At 41.2% G+C, this 18,543-nt stretch overlaps 2 protein-coding genes across 2 annotated transcripts in view; both read right to left on the minus strand.

Moving 5' to 3' along the window:
* RPL37A (ribosomal protein L37a) overlaps positions 1–18,543 on the minus strand; it is a 239,101-nt gene that overhangs the window by 23,861 nt on the left and 196,697 nt on the right. The gene's annotated exons all lie outside the window — the stretch shown is intronic.
* SMARCAL1 (SNF2 related chromatin remodeling annealing helicase 1) overlaps positions 1–18,543 on the minus strand; it is a 36,695-nt gene that overhangs the window by 14,928 nt on the left and 3,224 nt on the right. Inside the window, exons 3-8 of the mRNA XM_069861374.1 lie at positions 17,765–18,025; positions 16,513–16,563; positions 12,669–12,849; positions 11,546–11,696; positions 8,766–8,924; positions 7,493–7,558 (exon numbers count right to left, since the gene is read on the minus strand). Coding sequence (XP_069717475.1) covers positions 7,493–7,558; positions 8,766–8,924; positions 11,546–11,696; positions 12,669–12,849; positions 16,513–16,563; positions 17,765–18,025 — 869 coding nt within the window. The remainder of the gene's footprint in view (positions 1–7,492; positions 7,559–8,765; positions 8,925–11,545; positions 11,697–12,668; positions 12,850–16,512; positions 16,564–17,764; positions 18,026–18,543) is intronic.

Below are 18,543 nucleotides of genomic sequence, written 5' to 3' on the forward strand. Positions count from 1 at the left end.
AAAGAGTTCACAGATCAGCTACCGGAAATTAATTTCAAGACTCTTCTATCAGATATTCATATGTAGGTTGTAATCAAGGTGGGACTTGCCTTCTCCCTCCATTCCTATTAAACACATCAGAAGGAAATGTGATAAGACAACTCCCATAAACATTTTAAAAAGCAGGATATTTATTGAGCTAAGTAAAGAGAAGAGGTCAAACCTTTGGACATGTCGGAAGGTGAGAGTTAGTTCACACAAGATGGAGGTGACTATACTCCTCAAAAGAGGGAGGAGTCACAGAGGCCAAAGATAACAGACTCCATGAGGAAAGTGAAGTGATAAAGCAGAAATTAGGTTAGTTTTTAAAATTAAGGTAACAGTGGAGGACAACTGAGCAGAACCTAGACAATATCAGATACCTTGCAGAAGCCTTTGAGGAGTAAACTGACATCACTCTCAGAATCTGCTGAAATGCAAGACCAGCCAGCCCCACACATGCAAGAAACCTCCAAATTAAACTTTTTCCTCCTGACTAACAGAAGGCCACTGGTAGGAGAAAGACAACATGGAAGTAATGTAATTACAGACAGCCCGTTTCAAATAACTATGGATCAAGCTAAAGTTCACTCAAAACAGACCAGGCAAATAATAAACATAACATAAACCCAACTGTGTTGAAAGGTTTTATGCAGTTCTCAAGGTTCCTTGTCACTGAAGGGTGTTTCCCAGGAGCTACATGAAATAAGGTTGGAACGCTAATTCCCCAGAAGTAGAAACAACTAGTCAGGGTCCTTCCCCAATCACTAAATAGGCATCAGAAGACAGGATGATGAAGTTACAGGTTATTTGATTCTAAACTTGTCCAGCTGATGCTTTGCTCTGCACAACTTATTTCTGAACTGACAGGGTATCTAAACACTGCAAACACTTACCAGGGGCTGTGATACATCTTCTACAATTAACCATTTTAAACAAACCAAGAAATAGAAAACAATGACAAAAAAAATCCTCACACTACCAACAAAAACCCCAAAAGACATGAATTCTACAGGAGTTGTGAACAACTCTAAGAAATTAATTCCAGAAAACTGTGTGGAATATAGGTGGTCTAACTCATTATCCCAAGTGCCTCTTTCAGTTTTAAAAGCCATAACAGAAGGAACTCGAGAGAAAAGAAGAAAAAAAAAATCCTAAGACAACAAGATTCCAAGTGTTGAAAACTTACTTAAATTCTAGATGAAAGAAGTGGCTGTGATTCACATTTCTTTTTCTTGTGGCAACTCATTTTGCATAGATGCCAATAAAGATTTACTCCTGCAGAGAAGTCTCTGCTGATCACTGCTTAATTCTGTTTTCCTGCTGAACCTTTGGTGCTGTCAAGAGTGAGAGCTTACACTCTTTATTCTAAGGTCTGTAAGAATAATGTGGAACAACAGCACAGCAAATAAGATTGCGGTGACCAGCAAGGGCTTTCTAGCAAAATCAGATCTGTAATCAATTGACACATATTTCCACACATGAGAATAAACATTAGCTGACCACTAGCATTTAGGCATGAAGTTTAATCTTCCCCAGAAGCACTACTCTCTTATGTGTCCTTACTTTTTTATGAGTTTGCTTAAGGGAACTCTGATGGTGACTTGACTAGCAGAGACTTGTTCTGTAGCCCTCATTTACTAAGTTAGTATGAGATAATTGTGTTTCTTTAGCATTACACTTGCACAAGTGTTACACCAGCAAGAATTAATTCCACAGCTGTGACAACAGTTACAAGAGTCACTTTCAAAAGTCAGAGAAAAATTTATGAAATGGTAACCCCCGTTGGCACTTATTTAGAGGTCAAAATACAACACCAAACTGATTTGAAGGGGAGCAGGTAAGGAGGGGGGTTAGGCTGCAAAGAAATAATTGAACATGCAAAGAGCCTCATTAACATACAATGACTGTCTCTGCTTTAAATGAATTTCACAGCATGAGCTCTGCCATATGCTAACAGACTGACATACTTTTTAAAAAAAGTGTGGCTGGTTCTAGCTGTACAATTACTTGTGTACCCCATTTTTGCTTACCCTGTCATTGTGAACTGCTTTGCATAAAAACACTTTATCCTGTGAAATGAAAAATCTGAGAGTGACCACAATATAACAGAGATAATCACCTGATGAAATAAAAGATTTGATAAAGGGTTGCAGCTGCTTTGAGGAGTCTGTTTTTCTACTTGGGAAGACAGACAGGCCTTGGCATTTCATCAGATGATCCCGCAGTGGTTATTCCAAAAAATATAAATACCTTTCCCTATTCTTAAGTAACACTTATACAGAGAATGTATGTCAAATTGTGACAATCGGCTATGACTGAAGAAAATTTCACTACTTCCCTATTACGAGGAGGAAGGGATATTGGAAGGTAAGAACCGATCTGAAGATGCAGCCTTGAGGGCCCACAGCTTCTCCAATTTCAAGATGAAGTTCCTTCTCTCAGCAGGTAACAATAAGCATAGGATTATTTATCCAATCCATATGGATTTGTAATGCCTAAAGACAGCTGCAGTTTATCTCCCACTGGAAAGCCAGATTTTTGTGTTCCCTCCTTACCTTCTACCTTCAGTACTGACCTATTTCCCCCTAATATTCTTAAGCATCTGTTTATTAAAACAAGCACAAAGAGTATTAAATGCCCGACACAATGTATTTAGACTTCCATAACAGAAACAAAGACCTTTAACCCTAAAAATATCAGGATGTACATCGTGCTATTAAACTGAACTGCAGCTCAATAGGAACAATCACTTTAGTAATATTACACAACCATTGTGGAACAAAGGCCATAGGGAGTACAACAGCAATAAGACCATTTTATGCCATTGGAACCTTTTATTAGATATTGTCATGACCCAAACCTGGACAGTCCAGGGCTAAGCCAGGTAAAACCCTGGGTCTTCCCATATATTTATGAGTTCTGTGCCCACTGGGCTAAATGAAGGCAAAACAATGCCAAAGGATTGGTCTAAAAAGGAATTTATTTGTACAGGCATTCTTAGAAATAAGATTGGTATTGGCATGTTAAATCTGTGGTCAGGGCAAAGAAAGAAAGGGAGAGACACAGAGACAGACAGAGAGAGAGAAAATGCAAGAACACCACCTGGACTCTGGGTGCCACTCTTCTCCTCCAAGGATGGTAGGTGCACAAATGGCACTTGCAGAGTATTATTTATAGTTTTGGGGCATGCATGGTCCTCCAGAAAGGTTCTGGAAGAGAGTTGCGGGGAGGAGGGGGTACTTAGGAAGGCTCTGGGGTCCAAGGTGAGCCCAAGGTATTATTCTGCCCTTGTTCTCCCTTCCAGCAGGATCACAGCATGACCTCTCTGAGCAGCAAAACACAGCCAGGCTGCTGGTGAGAGTGAGATAACGTGCTGAAGGACACTGCCTCTGCTGCAGTCTTAACATTTGAAAACAAATTATTTAAGGCAAACCAGTTGAGTAGCGAAAAATCAGCCTCTGACAAATACTACTTTTTATTTCCACTTTCTAACCCAGTTCTTCACTAAAAACTTAGCATTGTGCTTCCAAAAAACTCATGCATGTTCCATCGGGACCTTCCCCAGTTTCCACTGCCTTGCAATACTCCATGCAATTACAGAAGAAGAAAGACCATGCAGCATTTTGGCTGGTCAAAGGATGTAGAATCCTTTTTACTCCAGTCCCCAAGATATCCCACCACAGATCAGTGAAAAACTTCCATTTTGTTGTTTCTTCTTCATCAGCCTCCCTGGGGCTTTGCTGGTTTATTCATATTGGTAGCATGTACACTCCCTCTCCCACATCCATGTCTCTGGGCCAGCCTAATCTTGGAAGGAAAACCAAAAACGCTTACAAAAGGCATAACATCATGATGCCTTCTGCCTTTGAAGGAGGCAGATGCAGGGCAAAGGGAACAACCAGTATTGTCAGTACTTCCAGAAAAAACTTAATCCCAATCACGAGATTAAAAGAAAAAAGCAAGGTGAGAAGTAGGTTCTATTACTGATTGCCACAGCTCTGGATTAAGGGCAGGGACAAGCCAGGCCTGAGAACAGAGACTCAACCAAAGCCAGCAGAGTAGGAGACTGTTCTCACTTTGATGTGCATGGAAACAAGACAATAGGACCACTCTGAACACATGAACTTCTAGCTCTCATGAGTACGGCAAGAGAGGCTGAGGCTCAGGACAGATCTAACACAACTGCTGGGCAGCATGAAAGCTGGATGGCTGAGCTTGAAAGCAGGATTTTTTTCACATGCCAAAACATCAAAGGACTGTTTTCTACTATGGCTTTCAATCCATCCAAGTCCATAATTTTACAGGGATGCGCGTAGACTGTGTACAAACTCTGCTACCTAGTTCCACAGAGGCAGATGAAGCATTCTCCCCCATCTACCAGCCTTCATATCCCCAGGTTTGCACATTCACTGGGATCAGGAAGGGAATAAGTTAGACTAAACATTTTGCTGTTGCTATTTCAGCTCATCCAATCTTACTGTTTGTGTAATTACAAGTTCCTCTCAAAGTTTTGTCCAATAACAATAAATTTGGCACATGTCTATATACTTACTCTACAACAATGGCAACCTGGGACAAGCTACCAGGTGGCAAGGATGGTCAATGCACACATCCAGCCACTATAAAAGTCTTTCTGGCCACACTTAACATTGTCCTAAGCTAAACTTTCCTAAGTCTCTGCCAGAGTAGCAGTTAAATATTCCACAAAAGATACTGAACACTACATGCACCAAATACTGTACATTCACACAGTTTGTGTTTTTATTTCAATATTAAAAAAAATATTAGAAGTTCCCAAATGACAAATTTAGGCTACATGTTTAATACATGGCTCTGTTTGACAATTCCATACCACACTTGCTCCACAATATCTACAAGACAGCAAGAAAAAATGAATTATTGCTGAATGGCTAAAAGTACCACTTCATTTTGAAAACTAGTCAATGTCAAATATTAAAACTAAAATGATGCTTTAAAGATGTGTTAAATACTTCAGAGGTAGAGATTCAGCTTGGCTGTCTAACACCAAGGAAAGTCATCTTTTATAATAAAAGTATTGATTTAATCTGATTACTGTGCCGTTCTGTCTAAACACTCGCAACAATTTTTAGATTTTACTTATTATTCAAATGGAGAAGCCACAGGAGCAGATTCTATCAAGATAAAAAGAATCCATTAAGCAGGGATGGAAGTGACAGAAATATTTTAGGCTCAGAAACATTTCAACTTATATCTGTCTAGTGTCACCTGCTCCAGGACTTGGTTTAGGGGCAGATAGGAATGGCTGGACTCTATGATCCAAGAGGTCTTTTCCCACCTGGTGATTCTATGATTCTGGACTCAAATCTTGGTAGCATGTTAAGGACTAAGGATCACATTTTGTAGGAGTTTTTTCTTTTTTACTTTTCTGTCCCCAGAAGTTAATTCAAGGCTAAACTTTCATGCTTTAGGATGTTGGAAACCTTGTAGGAAATATAAGCAACTATAGCAATTTCAGAAAGTTTAGAGTAGAATAATGCTAACTAACAGTAGTTAGAAATAGCAACACTTAGAAGGTAGATAAGACACGAGTTGGCTCCAGGGGCTCTGGTTACAGCACTGGCACGGCTTCACACTGCGACCTTAAGGCAGGGATTGAGGTGCTAGAAGCACTGTATACATCAAGGGTTTGCCTTTATTAGTCTCTTTGAAGAGCTCCAGTACTGATTTAATCCTTTTAACATAAAGAAGGCAAGACCAAGAGTATTATCCTTAGCAGCATGTTTATCAATGCCTCATTCAACAATCTCAAAGCATCACGTAAAATACTGAAAATACTCCCATTTTTACCCCATTGACTATTTACTATAAAGATGACACAGTACAGTTGTTAAATTCAACATTCAGATGATGAAAACTACTCATATTTTGGCAGTTCTTTCAAATATGAAAGCATTGCTGTGATGTGCTGTGCCAGTAACAAATACAGCATCACTCACCAGTAGTTGAAGACAAAGCTGCCACAAGGGCTAGTTTCAGAGCAAAACACCTGTGTTGGAAAGCAAGGAGGGCAGAAGAGTGCCTAGTACACCTGACACTTGCCTCAGAACTTATAGCCAGCAAGCAGGGAAGTAAAATTTACCTGAATATTTAACATGAAGCATCTGGTACTTTATGCTGCTTGCAGGTGAGATAGTGAATGATATGAACATGAAACTCAGTGCTTTCAGAAGACTGAAATTCAGTTTCAGAAGCATCAGCTTTTAATCCTCTAAGACCAGTGATGCGACAGCATAAAACTCTAAATTCTCTGTAAGTTCATACTGGCAATTAACTTCCACTTAACAGCTATCATCTTCCACTCTCACATCTTGTAGCCTGCAAATAATTTTGACAAGCTGATCCTTACAAAGCTACAAGTAGAAAAGGCAAAGACTGCTTTTTGAGCATTTTGGAACGAGATATTTTGTTATTTTCCACCATTTTCAGAGATACACCTTAAGTATTGTACTTCAAGCTGCTCATAAAATGGGAACTCCTACTTAGTTTCCAAAGATTAAAAGCCTGAAGCAATTTGAAAGCCAAGAGAAGACAAGAGTCAGGCCTTTAAAGAGAACAATGAAGTTATTCAAGGACAAACCCTCTGGCTTGCCACTAAGAGTCTTGCATAAAAAGTTGGTTGTTGTAAAGCCACCACAGATCGAATCTTCTCTTTACACACATTTGCTCATAACTGCTGAAGAGGAACTCCGTTTACCTTGCTCTAATGTACAGACTCTGCAGTGTCCAGAAATTACTTGTAACTTTAATCTGGTAGAGGCTACCAGGTAGAATTTGATTCTTTGATCCCAGGACTACAGGCAGACTTTAAAATTTACATTTCTCCTGCTACTGCATACTTGAACAATGCCTCCCTTCTGTGGGCCGCTTGCCTTGCAAACCTCACCTTCTGCCTTTTTCTACTAGCTCTGTACATTTAACCAGCAGGAATGCTTCCAAACCCCACTCACACAAATACATTGGAAGCTTGCTGTAACAGAGTAGAGCCTAAAACTAAAGCCAAGGAAGGGACCCAGGTAATGTCATTTTGATACACAGCAGTGATTTGCATGCCAAGAAATAACTGATATCGAATATTTCCATTAAATACGCTACGTTGACACTACTATGTTCTTTCTACTCTCCTTGAATACATTCATTAACGTTTGACATTCCCTTTTTTTTCCGTCACCATAAAACTCATCAGTGGCAGTACCCCAATGAGATCAAAGGACTTTCTGAAGCTCTTTTGTCAGGTGTTACCATCTAACATTTGTAAGGAACAAGTGGTTAATCCAGAGCCAAATTTTGCTCCTGATCTACGTTACCTGGATTTCCACTTGCACAAAAGAATTCAACTGCTGGCGCCTAAACCTGGTATATGGAGCAGCACTGCTTACTGCTTCGGGAGCCTGACCTCAGCTGCCAGAGGTTGGGCACCCAGCATACACACCTTAAGGAGAGGCATGGCAGCTCGGCATCTTGCAGTTTTTATGTTCTTCAGGAAATGAGATTCATCCTGAAACAAAACAAGCATGAAAGTGAAGACAGTTCTGATCCATAGTCCAACTGCAGGCTACAGAACAAATTCTCAGTATTCTCAGGTATCTAATATTACAATCCTATCACCTCAGAGGATGCTCCAAGCGCTGGGATAGTCACATCAAATTCTAAATAAAAAGACAGCATGGAGAGTAACAGGTATCCTACATTCAAACCTGCAGCTGTGAGCAAATGCACAGAAATCAAACCTTAAAGCCATGACTCTCAAATGACCACAAACAAGTAAGCAGAGGGGGCTGGAGAGGGAAGTAGAAAGACTAACATTATTCCTACCACCAATACTGGTTTGCCCCCGTGTGACCTTTAAATGCACCAAATATAGGAGGCCCATCCAGTGCCATTTCCCTAAATAATGGGTTAATGAAAACAATGAGGAATAAAGAAATCTAATTAGGATCCAGCTGTTCTGCTGATAGGACTCACCAGGTGCATAATAGCCTTCTACTTGAGACATCACCTCCAAATATGCTTCATTTCTATTGCTGTAGCATGGCAGAACTTAAAGACAAAAAAGTAATAGGCACCCTCCAAGGGTATATTCTCATCTCTTCATAAGTGGATAAGCAAGCAAGCAAACCATGCATGCAAAGACAATACAACTGCTTAGCCTCTCAGGCACAGCCTTCTCCCTCCTGATTAGCAAATAAGCTACATTAATGTTCCCAGCCATCAAAAGAAGACTGGGAGAAGAAGCAGGGAAGCTCAGCACTCAGGAGGACTACTTTCATCTGTAAAAAGAATACTGGGCACAAATTTGAACATATAAATACACAGAAATAATATCTGCCAGCTCAAGGCTGCTAAAAGGTTCTAAGGCAATAGCCCTAGAGCCAAAGTCCCTTTACCCCAAGAACCAGCATACAAAAGTAACAGCCTGCATTTCCACCCTGACAGAATGTCTTGTCAGAGGGGGTGCAGAGCAAGAAAACAAAAATGAAATAAAACAATTCCCCCGTTAGTAGTGTAGTCTCCAAAGAAATCCATTTATTCCCATAGGCCCACGTGATGCTGAGAAACAAAAGGATTATTAAGTACCAGTTGCCATGGTCTTAGGGACAGGTGCATATGTGTGCTGAAAACTACATTGAGACCATCAAACACTCAGACTCTGTAAAAACTTTTGGTCTCTACCGGCTCAAGCTAGATTTTAGAGTACCACTTACAACAATAACTACTTGAAAAGTGCTCTTAAGTTGCTTGTCCATCTTGCTGAGGAGGTCAAAGCTGACAATGTTGATCAAGCTTGCGGTTAAGTTGTCTTTGCCAGTCACTATGACATTGGTGCTGCCTGGACTCAAGGATGGAAGCCACCTGTGAAATGCCTGGAGGAAAAAGAAAACAAATAATTGCATTATTTGCTCCTCTGTCAGGATCCCAAAGCACTTCACAGTGCATCCTCGTTAATACTTAGAATGTGGAGCCATCCCACCCTAAGCAGCCTTCTCAAGGCAACAACCCTAGTAATGGTAAGATCAAGAACAGAACTTAGGCTATAAGGCCAAATCTACCCTCCACAGCTAGTAAGGCTCAAGCACTCTATTCTTGCTTCTTACTGGAAAAAAAAAAAAAATCTGGTCTGTAGCAGAACTGTGCATAACCTCCTGACAATGTTACTGGCTATGCTCAGAGCCAGAAAACAGCGACCACTACTGACAGGGAAATTTAGTTTTCCCACTCAACAGGAAACCTCAAGCTGTGAAACAGACTTCTAGGCAGTAAACATCTCTCACTGTAACAATGTTGACTCCACACTGAGGATAAAGTACAACTCACCTAGATGAATAAGAACTATTCCATCACCTCTCCTTAAAAAGTCCACAAAAAGCCCCAAACAAACAAAATTAAAAGATCAAATTGACAACACACCAGCTGCTCTATGACAGCAGCTGAAATACATGTGGTGATAGTCATTCAAATCAACCTCTTGAAACGCTCCACACACCAAAGCAACATATCCTCCCCCAAACCCATCTGTTAGTGACTGAGCACCCACTATTTCCCTTGTAATCGTGTCCCCAGTGACACCAACCTCTCCGCAACATTTGAGTTTTTGCTCTGCAGAAACCTGGCTGGCGCTTTAGCAGTCAGGATCTGGTCCCTCATTTCTTCCTAACGTCTAGTCTCAATCTTCCCCCATCCAATTCAAGCCATTCTCTCCCTTGTCCCATCGCTACATGCCTTTGTAAAAAGTCCCTCCCCAGCTCTCTTGCAGGCCCTCCCTTCAGATACTGGGAGGCTGGCTGCTATGAAGTCTCCCTGGAGCCTTCCTTCTCCTGACTAAACAACCTGCACTCTCTAAGCCTGTACTCGTAAGCAGAAGTGCTCCAGCCCTCTGATCATCTTCATAGCCCTCCTCTGGACCCATTCCAGCAGTTTCATATCCTTCTTATGGTGGGGATTCCAGAACTGGACAAAGTACTCTGGATGGGGTCTCCCTCGACCTGCTGGCCACGCTTCTTTTGAGGCAGCCCAGGATGCAGTTGGCCTTCTGGGCTGTGAGTGTGCATTAATGGCTTATGTCCAGCTTCTCATCAATCAGCACCCCCAAATCCTTCTCCACAGGGCTGTTCTCAATCACATCATCCCCCATCCTGTACTGAAACTGTGGATTGCCCCAACCCAGGTGTAGGACCTTGCACTTGGCCTTGTTGAACCTCATGAGATTCACATACATCTACTTCTCCAGGTCTTTTATAAAGGGCACATGACTAATTCACAGTGTAAAAGTGATCCTATATTTCTCACTTTTGGCTGACCTTTGTCCACAAGAAGTGCTTTGAAACTACCCTGACCATTAATTCTTTAAGTTTCAATGATGAACTCCAAATGCACATGTTTGCAGTACTTCTCACCCAAAAGCACCTCATTAGCTCTTCTAGCTTCCTGTGGCACCTTGAATAAAGGCACTCAGTGGCCAGAGTCCAGAAAGCCAAAATAAAAAGTCCACAACTCTGAGATAAAAACAATTTCTGGCAATTCATCTCCAAAGACACCACAAAATGTTCTACCATTACAGTAAAACACACCCGTGCAAGAATAAACCAAGTAGATTACAGACCATATTAAACTCCACCTTCTTCCACTTTCTGTGACACATTTTCTTTACACCTGCATCCTTCACACATCCACAAAACAACACAGATCATTCCAAAGCAAGTGACCTAACAAAACACCTCCCACAACAGCCTCCTGGGGAGTGGGGAGTAGGGGAAGGAAGAGGAAGTCAAGCACTTGAAACAAAATAACCCCTCATATTACTTAAATCTGTTGAAGTAGGACCTAGAAGTTCAGCTGCTGCTGCTCGGTATGTCATGAAACCATACCCCAAATTGTTCTCAGTAGGTATCCCACAGAAGCCACGGATTTAGGTTAGGTGTTCACCCAGCCGTGAATTTTAACAGGCCCTTTAAATACCAAATAAGATGAGCATGACTCCCTTGTTCAGGAAACAATTACCTTGCTGCCCAGCATTCTGTTGCACTACTGGATGTGAAAACATAAGCCAAGATGGTCTAACAACACGACTACAGCACAAAACCAGCGAATCCCAACCTATACACTCCTCATCGATGTAACATTCCAGAGAATGCTGAACTCTCACCGTCTCCTGCTCAGGCACAAAATTACTGACGTAAAAACCTCTGGCTCACCTTTCTGTCCCACACTGAACCTTTCACTAGCCTATGGCAACCCAACAGTTTCAGTGTAGAAGTCACAACAGTGATTTATTTCAAGACACATTTCCCAGCCTTTCAGACTTTTGTAGGCTTCCGATCAACATTGATAAAGGATTTTGAGTCAGCAGCACACAGTGCATCGGCCAAAAAACTACTATGACAGACACTTAAGGATGATAATGAGAACTCTTGCACAGAGAGCAACACAGCAATAACCATCGCACATGCCCTCTACTGGCCACCAGCACACGCTGAGCTCACAGTACCTCTGCCCACGTAAATCTCACAGAAGAAGGAGTCACCACCAGCAAGGGCCACTCCTTTCGGTAATATGCAGCAATGCAGATTGCCTGGATGGTCTTTCCCAAGCCCATGTCATCCGCAAGAAGTAAACGTCCATTTTGTAAAATGGCAAAACTGGGGAAAATAAAGAAGAGAATTAAGTAAGAGTCAAGAAATAGGTTACTGTCTGTCCTGGCAGCCAAGCGAGACAAGCACAACTCATCACCAAGACTGTAATGGAAGTGATCACTTGGAAGTGATCTGGGTTCTTCCGTAAACCTGGATCTTCTCCCTTACTCTTAACACAAGTGAGCAACTCTGACAAACCCCTCAAAGCTTGGAAGCTCCTGAAAAGAGAGGTTCAGCCCAGTCCTTGGAGACTTCGATTTCATATAAGGTGTACTCTCAAGACCTTACAATTATTTAAAGCACATTCTTTTCATGGTATCACATTCTGTCCCACAGTTCATCCTGGCTGAGCTAAGAAAACATTATTAATAATAACGCCACTTTAACGCCAGTAAGTACACATTTTCCTGGATTGCATTGTGAAGTCAACAACTACCAACCATACGTGACAGGTACAGGGGCATTAAGAAATTTATTTCTATACACAATTAGTCATTTTAAATCTTTCAGGGGCTGAGCCCTATTCCCTGGCACTTTCCCCTACATGTAGTTAATATTTAAAAAAACAACAACAGAAGAGATGCACTTGGGGGAAAAAAAAAATGACCTCACAAAATAAAAAAAATCATATGACAATTAGGCTCATAGTGAATCACAAGAGGGAGATCAGAGATGTATCATTTGAACAATTTTATGAAACTAGCAAAATGCTACTTTCCTCCTGACTCATGATGAAGAGTTCTAGCTAGAAACAGAACAGATGTGTCACTCAAAAAAAAAAAAAAGAATCCACCAAAAAAACAACTCAACAAAACAACTATACTGAACAACCAAAAGCCGAGGGTATCAGAGTGTAACAGCCCAAGGCTCTGGAGAAACGTGGAACCCTCCATGGAAAAGAATGCAGCCTAGACACCAACATAAAGCACGCAATTCTAGGCAAGAACTAGCTCTCAACAGCATGCAAAAAGGACATACTTCACACCTTCCCGCTGAAAGGGCATGAGGCTCTGCACAATTTCGGAGTCCACTACCGAAAGGTCAGCATCAGGAATGTCTGTCTGTGATGTAGATCTCCGTATTTGAGCAGCAAAGGTTTGTATTATTGCCTCCGGCAATGGCTCCACTTCTACTGACACAAGGCTCTGTAACACTTGCACTGCAAAGAACAGAGCAGTTCATTATCAGAAAGGGCAACATACACACAACTTCTATGATGCACATCAGGGCACAACCCTCAAACTCATGAGTAGTATCATTTCCTATCCTGAAACAGCTGAAGAAAGCACTGTTTCATGCACAGGTGTTGGCCTGGCCTCTTCCCTAAAATTTATTTTGGAACCACATGATGAATCACATCTCCTCCACTCTTATTTAGACTTGGTTATAAAAAACTGAAAGTCTGATGCCATCTCTCAGAGATGATTGCTACTAATACAGCTGGAGCTGGATTATTCACACCGAGGGCATACTTTACTCAGAAATAAAAGTACAGATTTGAACAAAAGAGCTCCTGAACCTTAGAAGCAAGAGCAGCTTTACCTTGACCTTGGGACTCTGCATTAGATACCTCTGAGGTCCCCCATCATTCCTGAGCAGCCAGGATTTACCTGAGAAACAGTAACCTAAAGAACATCATATGTCTTCAGCTTTGAAAACTCTCTTCTCCTCCTGTTCCGCAAATGGACACAGGCTTGGCTATGTCTCCTCTTTATCACCCCTTGTTTACCATGTTTGGACAAGAAAATAGGAAGCATCACAAGACTCAGAGAAACTGCTCTTGTATCACCATCAGCAGTGCTCCAACAGCCATCCTTCAGGGAAGTGGTACCAATGGCAACTCCCTGCTCAGCTGGTTCTCCTGGACAGAAGTAGCTTGCCGGCCAGAACCTGGACAGAGGCAGCTGCTATTGTTTCACCCTTGAGGCCTCTCAACTTCATCTGCAGCATAAAAAACTTACCAGACCACTTAAAGTGATCCCCAGCTTTCACTATGCAAAAACCTCAGGATCTTCATCTTTTAAACCCATGTATTACAACAATGAGAAACAAAAAAACACCTCCACAATAGGAACACAAATGCATGTGCACAGATCCTTTATTGCAGGAAGCATCTTCTTGTTATTTAATGGTTGGTTTGTATATGAAGTCAAGAAGACATAAAACAACTTTGTTTGCAAAAATAACCAGAGCTATGCAAACTGAAATCACAACTCACTCCACCAGCAATACATGCACCTCCAGAATCCAATTAGGTATTTTCATTTCAGTTATCTCCAAGAGGAAAGCAACAGGATGGACTCCTGCCATATGAAGGAGGAAAGCAATCCCAGTAAATATACATATGAAAAGATTGCCATTTGCGGTTGGTCAATGACCAAATTTTTAAACTCTCCAGTTGAATTTATACTTCTTCAATAGCAGGAACTCTCTCCACCCAAAGTACAGCACAAGCTTGTTATTACACTTACAGACTGAGCTATGTGTTAGCATAATTGCTACAATTTGCTCACTGATAATTCTGTTGCTATTGTTCTGCACATGAGCTGGGAGAGCGATTAAGATATATCTGCCACCAGCATGATTCATCCAACAGACATTTTTTACTGAAGTGACCTTTATATAAAGATGACTGAGCAACTAGGTAAAGAGACATTAACCTCTACAAACAGTTCCCAGCTAACAGATCTCTCTGCTGGAAATGGCAGCCAGCCCTTTAAAATAATTTTCTTTTTTTTTCTTTTGATGTAGGTAAACAAACAGGCACTAAGTGAATGCTGTTCCTCAAAAAGGCACATGCTATAAAGCCTCAAATGCCCTCACAAATTATACTCTGCAAGAACATTTACAGAAATGGGGTTTTTTTTTCTTTCCTTAAATCTGTGGGATTCTGGATACTTCATGTGATGTATACAGCTGCCAGCCAGCATGGCCAAGGGAGTGACAAACTGGCAGATAATGTGTTTGCTCAGATCACCTACCATGAACTACAGGATTAGGCCCTTTCCACATACGAAAGGCCTTTCCAGTAAACAGAGAGAGCTCGTCAACTCTAATTGAAATCAGGGCCTATCAACATCCCAATCCTGGAGTTTCACAATAGCCTTCTCCAAGACACACTCACTTGTTTTTACGATATGTTATTCCTGTAAGGCCCCACAATGTAGCTTTCAGCCCTACAACCATTACTAACGTTATTAAGACAGGAATCATAGGACCATGCAGATACTCAATTATTAAACACACCTCTGTATCCCATGGAAGGCCATGCTGGAGAAAACTACTCTGAGCAACACCATTTCAGCTCTGAAACACTCAGTCATGCTCTCCAAGGATGCATGTAAAGCACCTTGCTTATTATCTTTCTGAAGCTTACCCCAATCCAATTCCATAGCCACACAACCTCACATGAGTACCAAGGCAAGCACAGTAGGCCAACTGAGATGATAAATAATAATACTTAGGACTTGTGTAATGCTATTCATTTCAAATCACTCTATAAATGTAACTAAACATAAAATCCTAAAGAAGCCAATGTGCTAGGAGTATGCTGCCGAGACTGGATTATTCTGCAGTGGCATTCATTTAAAAAAAAACAAACCAAAAAAACAACAAACCACATCAAACCACTTCTGCATTTCAGTTCAGTGTGTCACAGTTCCCTCAGCATTACACTGATACATGAAGGCAGGAGTCTACCCGTCAGCTTCTATAAAGAAATGAACATTGCAGTGATACTATATGCTTAAATTCCACTTGTAAGGGAAAATATGATGCTCTCCCAAAATGATTTTTTTTTTGCTAAGCTTTCTTTCAAACATCCATCAACAAATACTGAATCATTTTAGTAGAGAATGAAATTCTGCTCCAAGAAGAATGGTTCTGCGTCAAGTCATACGCAAAATTCTGCAAGAGAAACAAGCAGCTCTTCTCGTATGCCTCAAAATCAGCTCAGCTATTGAAGCAACCTGAATTCTAACCTGCCTTGTACATCAATTAAAAACTTAACCATTGTATGCTGCCTGCAAAGCCATTATTACAAGCAGCAACACGTGAGGCTGAAAAAAATCAGCTAGAAAGTCACTACCCTGACTGTAACTGTGGATGAACTGGTTGCTACAGAAATCATCAGTTGACTTGAAAATCTATTGCTCTGATCTGAAAACCAAAATTTTCTGGGCGTGAAATAGCACAACTCCATACACGCTACTTGAATCTTGTACTAAGCCAAAACAAAGAATTGGAAATAAAACAGCCTGATACATTTTTGTTTTCTACAGTATGGGTGGCTGTGCCAGTTTATGAATTGATATACACACCAAAGGGAGCAAGGAAGGCTAGCACTGAGGCTAAGGGAAGCATAGCTGAAAAAATCTGTAAGATAGAATTTCTGTAAGGACAGGAAAGTCTGGCAGCCAACATGCCAACCATTTCAAATTTGTCAAGTAGAAACAGAGAAATCCATTCTCCTACAACTCCTTATTTCAAGTAGAGCTGCTGTATGTTATAAGCAATAAAAGTAACTGCAATAGTAAATACATTCATGTGCTCTAACGAATGACACAGAACTTCAGTGCAGAACCTGACAACACAGACCCACCATCTCAATAGGCCTCTAAAGGACTGCCATAAATAACAAACATTTATACAGTTTTGAGTCTGGGCAAACAGTGTAAACGTCTTACAAAACATGAAGATACATGCTTCGTGGTTCATTAGCAAGTTATCTCCCCAGACTGAAAAGGCTTAGACCTAGAAATGAAGTCTGAATTCATTTGCCTACACAGAAAGCAGCCCTAGCGAGGAAAATACAGCTACTCACTCAGTTTGGGATAGTCTTCCAGCAGGAAACTCCACTTTCTGGTGTTCATATCTGCAATTTACAACAAACACTGTCATAAGCCTCTTTTTTAAAAGATTGACTTCTCTGCCCATAAGAGCATGGCTATCCCATCCATATCCTCTTGCATTTTGGAACTGCTTTAAAAGAATTCTTACCTTGTTCAGTAATCATTTCACCTCCATTTGCTTTTACATTAAGCAAAGTTTGAAGAGGACTTAAAAGTATGAGCAGAAAAGTATGAAAGTATCACCAGAGCAAGCCAAGGTCAGATCCTCTAACTGTAATGAACCCACCTGCCAAAGGATTTTGGCAATCACTTTCTCTTCACCGCAAGAAGGGATGAAGACTGTGCCTGAAGGTTCCTATTTGTTAACCAACAAACTCTGACTTCAGTCAGTAACACAGTCACTTGCATTTGTACTTGTGTACCCTACAGACCTGCTCAGGACAGTACAGAGGAAATTCACCAATTCATCAGTACCCAAAATGTAACATCAATGCCAGACTCCTCTGGCATGTTTATCCCTGATAGCACCTGCCTGCAACTTCCAGAGAAGGCAGAGTGAATTCAGAGTCATCTGAAGACACAATCAGCTAGGTGGGGCCCTGCCCAAAGAACAAGAGCTGTGGGATTCATTCCCCATACTGTCACTGACCTGTTGTGACACTGCATAGGACACTGCATCACTGTGTGCCTCATTTCCCACATTACAAGTGGGAAAAGATGATATTTACCACTGAAATCTAAATGCCAACATAAAAAGTGCTCTACAGTTCCACTTGCTTCAAAAACATCAGTGAAGCTGCTAGTAAACTCAATCTGCTCAGACAGTTGCAGTGATTACACATCAGAGTAAAGCAGGAGAAATATAAGAACGTTCAACTGCATTTGATAACAAAGACAAGAATTTACATGTGGTCTTTGTACTGCTGGCAAATTATCAGCACATACCACCTCAACAGTAGATGTAATCATGCCAAGTCCTGAAATGTCACCATGGCTAACAGGCCCAGAAGAGGACATGTTCTGGCACAGAGTAAAGTGCAAGACACAGATATGGCAATATACCAGAACTACAGGAACTCTCCAAATCTTTACTAAAGCACATCCTCCCACGCTTTTTAAGACAGATGTACCTTCACAATCTCTCTCACACTGAAGCATTCACAGCACTCCAAAAGCAGCCCAAACAATGCCAATAGAATAAAGCAAAATCAACCAGAGGCTCACCATAATTTCTGGAATTCATCTGTTTGAACACTCCAATCACTTCCGCAGAATACCCAATATCAACCTCAAACCGCAAGCGAGAAATCAGCACGCACTTCCCTTTGACAAGGGCTGAAGGTTTCTTCCAGTTCTTGCACATCTTCAAGAGGGATTTCATATCAACCCCACTGCCAACAAAATGAGAGCTTGATGCCAAGCCAACTGCATTTTCTCCTTTCAGTGGTGCCAGAATTACTGATGGAAGTTGATTTGCTGTTTCCACTAGGGAGAAAAGCATGAGATATAAGAGAAAAGAATTAATTACAAAGAACAAGGATAACCTAAAGATGCACAGGATGCTTTGGAAAGAGAAGGGACAAGAGGGTAACAAACAAACTATGTACCTTCAAGTTTAAAAGGAACGATTATTCTCTGCTTTCATTTACAGGGATAAATAGAGAAAGTAATTGGCCTGGAGGAAGAGGTTGGTCGGATATTCCGCAGATGGAACGTGTGACAGTAGGTGAACAAGGACCTGACCAGACTTGTCACTGCATTAGGCTCCCTCTCTATCAGCAATCCCAAAACACAGCTCACTAGGTCAGGGCAAACAATCTGCAGAATCATATTCAGTAGTAAATGGCACATAGCCATATAGCATTTTCACTTACAAAGTTGCAGGGACAGGGACATGGTGATCAATAGTATGTGCCTGAAAAGACAGGAAGGTGCTTCTGCAAACAGCAAAGGAGAAAGATCTGAAAGTATCTGCCTTGTGTCCATGTCTGACATGCAAACTC

The sequence above is a fragment of the Phaenicophaeus curvirostris genome, chromosome 7 (assembly GCF_032191515.1).
Source record: "Phaenicophaeus curvirostris isolate KB17595 chromosome 7, BPBGC_Pcur_1.0, whole genome shotgun sequence".
In the NCBI taxonomy this organism is placed as follows: domain Eukaryota; kingdom Metazoa; phylum Chordata; class Aves; order Cuculiformes; family Cuculidae; genus Phaenicophaeus; species Phaenicophaeus curvirostris.